Source organism: Armigeres subalbatus, unplaced genomic scaffold (genome assembly GCF_024139115.2).
Source record: "Armigeres subalbatus isolate Guangzhou_Male unplaced genomic scaffold, GZ_Asu_2 Contig1411, whole genome shotgun sequence".
In the NCBI taxonomy this organism is placed as follows: Eukaryota; Metazoa; Arthropoda; class Insecta; order Diptera; family Culicidae; genus Armigeres; species Armigeres subalbatus.
Genome location: NW_026942190.1, coordinates 282,247 through 295,542, shown reverse-complemented (window position 1 = coordinate 295,542; position 13,296 = coordinate 282,247). Strand labels below are relative to the sequence as shown.

The 13,296-nt window shown below is 35.6% G+C and overlaps 1 protein-coding gene across 3 annotated transcripts in view; it reads right to left on the bottom strand.

Annotated features, from left to right (window-relative positions):
* LOC134202793 (RNA-binding protein fusilli-like) overlaps positions 1-13,296 on the bottom strand; it is a 301,692-nt gene that overhangs the window by 92,843 nt on the left and 195,553 nt on the right. For all 3 annotated transcript variants that reach the window (XM_062677787.1, XM_062677789.1, XM_062677788.1), the window contains one exon: positions 3,525-3,810. In XM_062677787.1, coding sequence (XP_062533771.1) covers positions 3,525-3,810 — 286 coding nt within the window. The remainder of the gene's footprint in view (positions 1-3,524; positions 3,811-13,296) is intronic.

Below are 13,296 nucleotides of genomic sequence, written 5' to 3'. Positions count from 1 at the left end.
CATAAATAGCGTCAAAACTTCCCACCTGAACTGCAATTCTAAGCTCGCTTGCCCGGCTTATTGGCCTGTATCTAGCGAAAAGTCCCGTTAGGAAATAGACGCCAGCAGCGAGCAACAAGCGTAAAAAAGAAGAAGCCCTTCTCGAACGCGTTGATGATGATTGGCTGAAAAAGAAGCGGGATACAAGACACTAGCAGATTGGCCCACCAAGAGAGAGAAGATTCAAAATAAGGTATAAAAGAAAAGTGCATTCGCTCGCTCAGTCTTTTTTATACCATCACTAGAAAATCGCGGTTATTTGAAAAGATCGTTTTTTTACTTTTTGCACTTAGCCGAAGCAAATAGCCTTTTTCAAGGCTCTAAGAGTTAAAAATAATGTTCTCCTTTAGTCGCTATCGCACGGATTAGAAGTCTCTTCAGTGGAAGGGCTGAGATACAGTCTACATCCCCTGCTGAGCCAACTTGTGGTTTATTTCAGGCAGTCCTTCAGTGGGAAGGTTGCCACTGTCGAGGCTAATATTTCGTGACCGGACAGATACTTCCTGAATTTTTTTTTTTATGTTTCTTGTTCGAGGTAGATTTGATTTCTGTGTCGGTTTGATGAGAAGATTTTGCCAAGGAATGGTATGCAACGCCGATTATTTATCCAAAATAGTTGATGTGAGAAATTTGGACATATTATGTATCTTAAAGGCATGGTCAAGTCAAGTCCTACGTCCACTTAGCGGTTATGTCACAGACATTACCCACTGTTCGTTTTTTCCAATAACGACAGTATAGAAGTAGTGTGACGCCATGCATTAGAGAGCATGTATGAAAAAATGATGCTCCGATCTTGAAAAGTTGACAAATCTGCTCAACAGCATTCATAAGATTAAAATTTAAAAAAATATTCATAGCGTTACCGATGCGATGGTATTACCGGCAGGGTCCAATTCCCGGCGCAGGCGCAAATGAAAAAAAAACAAAAAAGTAAGGGGCCGTACACATATTACGTAAGAAGTAAGAGAAACTTTTATCGCAATCTGTCATGATAGAGAACTGATCCGGGATGCTACCCCATGATAAATTTCTTTTAGAAAGCTCCAAATTCGGGAAGCATTGGCTCTGATGATGCTGATGCATTTCATCTTGTTCTACACATTTGTGCAGTAACCAACACGAAAGGAGCGAAAACAAAGCGAGAATCACCATTTTTCTGTAGGGGCAGCCTATCCGATTCTGTTATTTTCGTGGTTTATTATGAAGGTTTATTGTCAAGAGTTTTGTAAACCTTTTCGAGAAGAAATTACGCATTTTTCCTTTCCAAGTTATAAACTGATTCATAATTGCAAAACAAATTAAAAAACTGAAAAAAATTTCGATTTTGTCACATTTCCTATTTTATCATTTCAAAATTCTCCAGGGGGCGATAAAATCGGGATATTACTGTATTTTGACATAGTAATTGATTGAAATAATGAAGTTTATCATTTTTTTCTCTGGTTTTAGACATGTATAACTATTGTATACACACATTTTGATACTAAGCATTGGCTGATTAACGCGCAATAAGTTGCATTCGACAGAGGATTAGATATGGTTATGTTTATTATTAAAAATTTATCCAATCGGGCATTGTCTTCTGAATTTATTTAAAAAAACCATCGGTTCGTTCCCTTGATTTTTTGACAGTGGTGTACATAAATGAATGCAATAGGGTCGGTGTACCGGTAATATTGGTATTAGTGACTGGTCCAGATTGTTTAACCCTTAAATGCGCAATGTTGTTTTAAAACAACAAACCGAAAATACGTTTATTGTTCATGATTTCCATGGTTATTTACGGTAAAAATATTTCCGACGATTTCTAAAAAAATCGCCTTGCGCCTTTAAGGGTTAATTCATAACAATTGACAGGAATACGTTTCCTGTGATGTTAATATATTGGCAGAAAGCTGTTCTTCTCTACTTTTCAGGAAAAATATTGTTGATCCTTCATAATATTGTTTTCTTATCAAAATCGCTTCCTCCAATAACTGATACATGGATAAGTAATAGTGGTACTAGCCAGCTTCTGTTTGGTTTCTATAATAGTGGATCCCATTGGTTTCTAATGGGATTCACTATTATAGAAACGCTTCACTATTATTGGTGCAGAGGAGCCAAAAAATTAAGGAAAAATGATAACTTAAAATTTGTAAACTTTTTCGCACACGTTCACCTTTTTAATGAAGCGCTATGCTATGAAGTAATTTGTAAAATTCAAAATGAACAAAATCCATCAAAAATCGTGTTTCTACTATTACTGGTACACCACTATTACTGGCACAGCCACCCTAAATGTAAATCAATGAATACAATGAAACTCAACTACCTAAAGTGCTCTTTTCTTTCTCATATGACAGTTTTCATTATTTCCAAAATTCGCGATAAAGTCATTATCACTGCTAGCTAGAATAGTCTGAATTATTTTAGATCGTCATGGCTAATATTCTCAGATCTGGGTGATTGCATGAATTCTACTCCATTTCCATGCGCCAACCGAATTTCAAAATTGAAAAGTCCAAAACTGTCAAAGTTGCGAAATCTCTATATACAAAAATGAGTTTGCATTTCCTTTGAGGCAATACAACTCATAACGGAGGGACCGAAAATTTTAGAAATACAAAAGTAGGGCGAGTTGGGAGAAAACCCAATAGGATCGCACAAAAAATGCAATGCTGCATTGAACTTACCAATTGACAGTTGTTAGAATGCAAAAAATACAACCCGAGCAAGGTCGGGTACGATCAACTAGGGGAACTGCTCCTTGAATTCATACCATGTACCCAAATCAACACCATTCGAAAACAAAGAATTGGTGCACTAATTGTTTTATTTCTCATTTTTGTGAATTTTTCCAGCAGTAAGCACGCCGGAAAACAACAAAACACGACACAAATTATGCCTAAATTGCCTGTTTTTCGAACGTTATTGATATAGGAGCATGTTATTAATAATGGAACAGATACCCTAGTAGTCCATAAAATGTTCGAAATCTACGAAATCAAGCTAATTTATTCGCTAGTATTCCAAATGTACAAATGTCGTCATAACAATAACAAATACAAAAAATGTCGACATAACAACTAGGGCCAAAGTTATGAACAAAAAAAAACAAAAAAGGTGCTCATAACTGAACCTCTTCCCCTAATATTGATTTATTTATAGAAATTTTGTATTGTTTTCATTGAAAATTCTTTTTTTATAATTGCAATTTTCACTTTTTAAAGAACATATATGTCTTTGTCTCTAGTTAAAATTCTTCGATGTTTATGGATTTTTTGCATTATTCAGGGAAATTTTATATAGATTAATTGCTTCTACCCTCATTACTTTATAGTTAATTTTCTATTATTTTTAATGAAAAATTCTAATCCTTCATGCAAATTTTATTTTGCTGTCCTCATAAAACGTCTTCGAAACGTAAGACTTTTGCCCTCATCTAAATACTGCGAGGATGACCCATCCCACCCCGCCAAACCCATTCGCACATCACTCACCTTGCATAATTTCGGCCACCGAGGCGAGCACTGCCGGCACCCGGGGCATCGTGTGCAGCTTGGCACTGTCGGCCACCGGCACCAGGGCCCGAGCCAGATCGCCGGCCTTGCAGCGTGCATACTCCTTGCGCAGGTCGCCAAATCGCCAGTAGTACGCGGGTAGCTGAATATCTTTGGCACCGGCTTCCGGGTGGAGACACTGCCGCAGGGGGAGCTGGCCGTCCACCACCAACCGAAAGTTACCCCCGCAGGGGTCTATCTGGAGGGACCGCGTGTAGGAATCGAACTGAAACGGGAAAAAGAGGCAAAAATGCACGAGGTTTGATTAGTGTTAGGTGTTTTTGGTTGTTGTGATTCGGTAGGGATTTTGTCCACGCGTGTTAATCTTATCTCAATGGGATTCAGTTTTATTGTTATTCCTCCGTAGGGGGCTCTCGACTAAATAAATATACCTGACGGGAATTTACTGTTGGCAGATTATTGGCTGTAAACCTATTTCACGGTAACCGTTGAAATCGACTTTGAATTTAGTTTCGGAACTGTTTACAAGAGACGCACTGCAGTGTTCGAACTCATGCCAGAAGAACCTAGTTTACACATTCTAGAGGGCGTATTGCCGTAATCGTTTCCGTATATTTATATTCCGTCCCATCTGCAAAGAGGTTTGAAAACAACTGAAGTTCATCTTCGGTCAATGAGTTCGAATTGACCACAATGCAACAAAGTAACGCAATGGATGGCGCTATCAACACAACGATAGCAATGCGATTGCGGACACAAACAGGTTACCATGATTGGGTGGCGAAACCCTAGGGCCCGGTTTTAATTATAGAGGCCTCCACACAGGCTGGTGTGCAATGGGCAATTCAGCGCCAATTGGACTCGCAGTAGCAGTCAGTTGGACACGATACGAGACATGACACAGTGATACACTTTCCGGGTTTTCCAACTTGGCGTTTGTTTTCGATCAATCGATGGCATTCACTGCTGGGGCTCAAGAGGGCTGCTGGGGCTCAAGAGGGAGGTGAAGATGTGGATTTATTTTCATTCAGGTGTCGACAAGAGCAGTTCGAATGGATCATCACAGAAGTAAAGACTTTTTTTTCAAGTAGGTATTTGTACCAGCCGTTACGCGATCGCAAGACACACATTTTTTCACAATTTTTTGGAACTACAATAATCTAATATTTTAGACAAGGCGAACGGAATGAGCAAATGGCTTGACTTGAATACAAATTGAAATCCGTTCACTTGCCATCCATAAGAACGATTCATTTGTAATAAGCCGAGTTAGTACTATTCCATTTAATTCTATCATTTTATTTTATCACTTTACAGGTAAGCATTTTGACATGAACAGTAATATGATCTTACTTTTGGGGTCGAAATACGTACATATCTGTGAAGTTAGAAAGTGGTGGTACTAACTGGTGGTCTTATGGTAACTGAGAACAAGAAACAAGAACTAACAAATTATTTTCTATAAGAGCAAATGCATATCTACTCGTGAATGGAAGATTGAATATGTTCACCTTCTCGCTACCGCAGGCAGCAACATTAACTGCGATGCGATCTAACACAGCATTCAACATCCGAAAACTAGTTTATGAACCGTTTCACAACTTGCTGCTTACTGTTAGTACTTGAATCATTCAATTTTCATTTGAAAGCATAATCTCACGTACCAGTCGTCGCAGTCCAGTCGTACTGTCTAGAGAAACCATATTAGTAGCTTATGTACGTAATGTTCAACAAAGTTGCAGCCTAATTATTGAGCACAAACGATTAAGTTCAACGGCGACGCAAGCATCAACGACTTTGAACCGTCCGTCGGCGACGACTACATTCCGAACATTGCTGCTTTGTACCTCCAGGGTATTCCGCCCTGTTCCAATCTGAGCCAATTAAACCGTCGAAAAATACCGACAATCCATAAATACCTACTTTATGAACGAACAATGTCCGTGTCTACAGCGAACCATGTTCAATGGCTCATGGGCAACAAACAAAATAAGCCTCTTGATTCGTTAAGATTTAGAATAGTTTCACCTAAAAAGTGATAAATCAAAATGATTAAGTCAAAATAAAATTCATTTACAAAAAAATGATCTTTCTACTATTCTCTCAACAGTTGTGATCAACTTAATGACCTTCAATCAAGATTCTTTTATATGGAATTAAAACAAATAATCTATTTTTTTTGTATTTTTTCTCAAATAATACTCACGTTGTGTATTGTGCGCGAAATATGTAATAACCCATTCGGAAATTTTCATCTACATTAGAAGTAGGTATGTGGTCAGTAAGTGCGGCATTTCTCCGATGCTGACACAAACCAAACGGTTCGAAATAATGCTGTTAATGCATCTCGCCGCCAGTAGCAAAAAATGAATTGAGATATATAATTGCTTGTCGTTTCGGTACCCACCTCAAACACAAAGTGAGCAAACTACTGCCAAATTTGGTGCAAAATTGCTAAATTATCTATCCGAATCGATCATCGATAAAAGATCGACATACAGCGACGTTCGTTGGCACGTGCTGTTTGAAGTTTAATGACTGTGCCTAAGTCCAACGATAAGCGGCAACAACAGTGATGGTGAAGAGGCTGATAATGATCTGAGGCATGGCGCGAATTCAATAGAAATTTAATGGCCGATACAGCCATACGAATTTCCGACATCTCACGGGAAAATATTTTTTGGATTTTGTAGCTTATAGAGGAGAACGGTCCAAAATTCACCCCTTGAGCTTTTTCGATGTTTTCGCCCATATAAACAAAAATACCCAACCATTTCAACGTATAGGGTCAAAACTTACAAACCCAGCTACATTTCACAATGATCTCCTATTCAAAACAATAAGGTTTTCATGACTTTCTATGGCATTTAAACAATGTTTTAAAAATAGGCCTGGGGCAAAACGCCCGAATGGTGGTTTAAAATGACTCAATTGCATGTGAACGCATGGTTGTTTGTTAATGGATTGAACTACAAATCTTACGGATGTGGTGGAAGAATAGCAAATCGTTAAATTTGAGTAAATATGGAGGGATTTTGCTAAAGTTTTCCAATGGAGCTTAATGATGGATAAATAATTATGAATTGTAGGGAGACTGGGTAGACTTGATCCCTTTTCTGATTTCCTATGTATCACAGCCAAAAATAAATAAACATACGCGATTTCCACACAGATTCTCTAAGAAATATAGTATTGAACTTTACTGATGTATGACAGTCCTTAAATTATTGTTGTTATTGATACACAATCGACTTTTTATTTCAAAAATCAACTTTTCAAATATTCGGGAGAAATTGATCCCTCCCCAGGAACTTGCTTTGATAAAATTAGAAAGGTGCCCTCAGTTTTTTTTAAATATTTTTCCTTCAAAATACGTGGGATTTTCGAATTGCTGTGGTTATACATGAAGTATTTTTGTTGTAGAATTCGACAGCACAAGCAATTTTAAAATTTGGGGAGACTTGATCCCCATTCTATGACATCTAGGCAATAAATAATTTTTCCTGACAACCCTTCATCAAATCTGTCAAATTTACAAAATATTAGAAGCCTGAGAACAGATTTATATTTTTTGAATTTTTTCGCCAAATTTTTATATGGATGACTAATGGGGGATCAAGTGTCCCCATATTGAGGTAATAACTTCAAATCCAAATATCCTAAAACTTTGATGGAGTGTTGACATTTTCATCAGTGCAGATCATTAAGCATATTTATGGCTTTGTGCTGTGAAAAAACGAAAGTATTTGGTCATTGTTATGAAAAGTTGTTCAAATTTTGCTTGGCCAATAAAAAAATCTTTAGGAAGGTCAAAATATACAAACCGCCCTGCAGAATAAATAAGGTTGTCAATCCAAAAAATAACTCATCACATAAAGGCCATTTGTCTAGAGGATCTATACTAAAAAATACGCTAGAACAAAACTACTTTAGTTCTCGAAAAAACAGGGGGTGATCAAGTCTCCCCGGGGATAAAGTCTACCCACCTTCCCCTAATGGTAATATTCGTTCATAAATGTACTACAACAGATTATATGAGTGATTTTATGAGTGAGGCCATTTTGCCCCAGGGGTGCATTTTGGACCGTTCTCCCCTATTCAATATGAGCCTTTCGGAGACAAGTAGTACATCATTTTGATTAAATGTTTGTAGTAACGATTTCAACCAAATTTGGTGCAAATATTCTCTATTTTGAAGGCATCGATTAAGGAAGGATCACCGAGAAAACGGGCATGGTGTGGAGGTAGGTTATGTAGGTTAGGTAGATTATGTACAGACTTGCGCATTTCCGACTGTTCGAAGTTCGAATGATTCTTCGGATTAGTAATTGGCTATTTGGTAGAGTTTTGTTCCCGCGGTTGATAACGAAACTTTTGATATCGACGGAGCGGTAACACAAGTTTTAGTTTTGTTGACGACTTAGATTATTAATTTTATTGATGCTTACGAGTGTTAAATGGTCTTGTAAAAACATGAAACGCGATTCTTGGTGGAACTTCTGAAGTCTGTGCGAGAGGTATCACAAGTTTTGCATTTTAGTATGAACTCAAAGTATCACTACCGGTGCTTATGAGAATCTGTAGATGAAAACGACAGTTTTTTTAAATTTACCTTTTTGCTGGATAGTAATGGAAAGTTATGTAATTATAAAATATATATAAAATTTTTGTTTTTTTGCAAATCTGATTAAATTGTTATTATATCAAATTCAATTAATTATCTTAAAGATAAATCGTCTAGCTCAAACCTTTGTAGGGGTATGTGGCGGGACCATCATCATCATCATCATTCATCGTAACCCCTTGACCGATTTCAACCAAATTTGCTACAAATGTTCTCTATCCAGAAGCAATAAAAAAGAAGAACGAAGACGAAAGAAAAGGAAAACGGAGTAGAAAGAACGGAGAGGGAAAAAAATAAAAAAAGGAGAATGATGCAGAAGGAAAGTTGGTTAAAGGAAAATAAATTGCGAAGTGCAATTGCATTTATAATCATAATCTATATCTTTATCTTTATCTTTATCTTTATCTTTATCTTTATCTTTATCTTTATCTTTATCTTTATCTTTATCTTTATCTTTATCTTTATCTTTATCTTTATCTTTATCTTTATCTTTATCTTTATCTTTATCTTTATCTTTATCTTTATCTTTATCTTTATCTTTATCTTTATCTTTATATATACATAAAAATGAATTTCTGTCTGTCTGAACCTTAAAGACTCGGAAAGTACTAAACCGATCGGCGTGAAAATGTGTATCCAGAGGTTTTTGGGGCCGGGAAAGGTTCTTAAGATGGTTCGAGGCCCCTCCCTCCTATGGAAAGGGGGGCTCCCATACAAATGAAACAGAAATTTAGACATAACTCTATAGAGGCATTCCACGGGGGCATGTTAGTCGATCCTGAGCGACCATTTCGAAAATATTTGAAACTCTGCACAGTTTTTCAATTTCATCTAAATCGTCATTTTTCGATATCAAATCTTCATATTGAGTCACGACTAACTTTTCAAAAGGGTGTATGTGAAAATGGTTCAAAAATATTTAAAAAGCTGCACAGCAAAAACGGAATGTTCGATTGTTATGATTTTTTCAGCAAAGTTAGACAACTAAATGGTGATTCTTAAGAAAATGTGCACAGTAAAAAAATTTTTTTGCCCTTAAAAATATCATTTTGTCACAAAACTCAAATATCTCAAAACCCTAGCTTTTTTCGAACGTAATTTTTTGAGGTAAAACGGTCCATTATATTATCTATCGACCATAAAAATTTGGTGATGGTAAACTAATAAACAAAAAAGTTATGACATTTCAAACATTTCACAATTTTCACATTTAGTAAAAAAAATTTTTTCTGTGTAAGTTATTTCGAGAATTGCAGTTTGATGCAGATTTTATTGTTAAAGGACGTGATTTAAACAAGTTGTTTTCATGATATTTTGATTTAATTATTCATAGCATCTATAAGAAACTTAGACACGATCCAGTGTTGTGATCAAAAGTATTGATAGTGTCATAATTTTCATTGCACGTGACTGGCGAAAAATTCTTTTAATAGTGTTGAAACCTGTTGATAATAACGTTGATAGGAATATATCAGAAATGTTATTTTTAAGACAAAAGCTGCAAAATCAAAGATTTATATACACGTGTACGTCTATAGTTTACCTGCAAAAAATATACCTCTTAGAGAATAGACTTTATGATCGGGAGGAAGCGGGTATCTTCAACAACAACAAATGCATGATAGGTACATACCATGACAATGCTCACGAAAAAGCAAAAAATTACTACTACTAAGGTTGTTAAAGATCTTATAGTAATTTTTTCTTCAGTCAAGCAAATGACACCAAACTAGTCAGTAAAAACTTAAAAGTGATTTTGTTTATTGAAATATTACGAACAACATGAGTAGCCGCTTTCTCAACTGTTGTAGGCCGTTTGATGGAAAAAGTGTTCAAAAGAGTTACGAAATCTCACCGAAAGCACCATAGATAAACTGAAAGCGACTGGTTATGCTCCAATGTCCACATTGAATACAAATTTACGCATTTGCACGTCCTGCCGTCTAAACGTTGACAAAAGAGCAATCTGTATATCATCGGTTGAGCAGAGCGCAGGAAGTTCGAAAACGACAGCAACTGAGGAATTGCCAGATGTATCGACAACAACTGAGGAATTACCAGAAGTAAGTGCTGAGAGCCTTGCCACCGTACCATCAGCGAAATCTGTTTCAACAAATCAATCGGAAGATGAGTGTATCCAAAAGGTCAACATCGAACGCTTTAACGAGGGCATAGCTGGGATAAAAGTGACTCCGATTAAATGGAGTAAGATGGACTACGTTTATTACCCGGAGAAAAATACCGTGAAATAAACGAAGCTGTACGAAGAAACCTCTTCAAATTAGGACCTGATGATGTGGAAAATACAGACTACGATGAGGTAATTATAAATATGAAGGAAAGGTTCTCGAATGCAGCCACGACAAGGAAAGAAAAATTATTGATTTTGTCGATGCTGCCAAGTTCGTGGTCTATTCAGGATGCCATTGATGAGTTCAAAACCAATAGAAATACAATAAAAGAGGCAAAACAATTGAAGAATAACTGTCTTTCAACCAAAAATACTAGGTCTAGTACTGCATTAACAGATGAGACAAAAGAAATAGTAGTTCAATATTTTGAAGTTGATGAAGTAAGTCGAGCTATGCCTGGTCAAAAGATTATGTATCAGTAAAAAGATGGAAAGCGTCAAGCAATCCAAAAACGATTAATGATGACGACTTTGAAAGAAGCGTACACACGCTTCAAGGAAATTCACGATAATATTAAAATAGGTTTTTCCTCATTTGCAAGCCTTCGGCCAAGGCAATGTAAGCTTCTTTCCAATTCAGGAACACATAATGTGTGTGTGTGCACAACCCATGAGAATATTAATTTTATTTTACATAGTTTGAAAAGAATCAATTTAACAAAGGATATTAAAATGTTAACTGGTAGTCTTTGTGTGAAAATACAACATCAAATTGCTATCTACGATCTTGTTCGGATTGTCCAGATTCTTCATCATTGGAAAATACTTTATTCGCTGAGTTTGAAGAAAAATATATTGATCAGTTATCATTTGAGCAATGGGTGACCACGGATAGGTGTGACATAGAAACTATTGTAAAACCTGTAGATGAGTTTGTGTCATATTTTTGCTTGAAATGAGAAAGTTTAATCCCTCACGATTTCATTAAAACAGAACAATCCAGCTTTTTAAAAAATACGAAAAATACATTACAAAATGGTGAATTTTTAGTCATTTGTGATTTTTCTGAAAATTACAGCTTTGTATTGCAAGATGAAGTGCAGTCCCATCTGGAACGTACAACAAGCTACAATTCATCCATCCGTTATTTATTTTAATGGAAGTACGCAAATTGAACACTTAAGTTTTATTATAATTTCCGAAGATTTAAGACACGATTCAGTATCCGTAAACTTGTTCATTGAAAAAATGATTAACTTTTTACGCGTTGATAAGCATAAAGAAGTCAAAAAGATATATTTCATGTCTGATGGAGCAGCGTCGCAGTACAAAAATCGTAAGAATTTTTCGAGCCTATGTCAATTTAAATCAATGTACGGAATTGATGCAGAATGGCATTTTTTTTGCTACATCACATGGCAAAGGTCCTTGTGATGCTATTGGAGGAACAATAAAGCGCATGGCCACAAGAGCAAGTTTAACCAAAGAACGTGAGCATCCAATTAAAATTGCGAAAGAACTTTTTGATTGGGCAAATCGTAGAAAAGAAAAGATTTAACCAAATTATCATTTTGTTTTACTACTACTGAAGAGTACGAAATAAAGGCTTCAGAGCTCAGCGAGCAATTTAATAACGCGAAAACGATCCAAGGAACCCAAAAATTTCACTGTTTCATTCCATTGTCGGAAAATAAAATTAAAGCAAAACTATACTCAAACTGTGCTGATAATAATTCAAAAGTGTTCGATATTTTAAAACATTTGAATAAAAATAAATAAAAAATAAGTATTAATAAACTGTTTTCATGATATCATAACCCATACCAAAATTCAAACCCAAAACTCTTAGAGTTTCTATAACAACATTGTGTAACTGCCACATTTAATTTAATACTTAGGATAATATTAATTCATTTTTATTTATTTATACATATAATATTTATACATATAATATACATAATATCGATGAATACATAAATATGGAATATCATACAAACAACTTGTTTAACTCACGCAAGGCCCTTAACAATAAAATCAGCATCAAACTGCGATTCTTGAAAAAAAAATACACGGAAATTTTTTTGTTTACTATATGTGAAAATTGTGAAATGTTTGAAATGTCATAACTTTTTTGTTTATTAGTTTACCATCACCAAATTTTTATGGTAGATAGCTAATATAATGGACCGTTTTCCTAAAAAATTACGTTCGAAAAAGATAGGGTTTTGAGATATTTGAGTTTTGTGACAAAATGATATTTTTAAAGGCAAAAAAATTTTTTTTTTACTGTGCACATTTTCTTAAGAATCACCATTTAGTTGTCTAACTTTGCTGAAAAAATCATAACAATCGAACATTCCGTTTTTGCTGTGCAGCTTTTTAAATATTTTTGAACCATTTTCACATACACCCTTTTGAAAAGTTAGTCGTGACTCAATATGAAGATTTGATATCGAAAAATGACGATTTAGATGAAATTGAAAAACTGTGCAAAGTTTCAACTCAATAGAAAATCATGAATTAAACATTTTCTTAAATTTTGATGCTGTTGCTTGGAATCGCTCTATAACTAATCAGAGTACAAATCGATTTCAGGCGAAACGAAGTTCGTCGGGTCTGCTAGTTGAAAAATAAAGCCAAAGGCATTCGGTCAAGTTGCCCACTAAGTAGGACCCAAAGCCAAAGCCGGTGCAGGTACCATGTCCAAAACCTGATCACAGTGGGCACATCGAATGTAATCTATGTATCAATCTATCTTTCAATCAATCTATCAACCTATGTATGTGGATTCGTCCTATTGTAAGCTTCAGCATTGGACATTATGATTGCATAGTTTATATTTTAATTCCAAGCAAATCCGGGTACATAAAGCTGTGTCACATAAAAAGAAGAAGTACTAGCTCGTCTTATGACAAATGTAGGCTTTCCTATAAACAGCCAAAAATAATGTTTTAAGCAAGTTTTAAGCAAGTTTATCGCAACCTGATATATGTGTG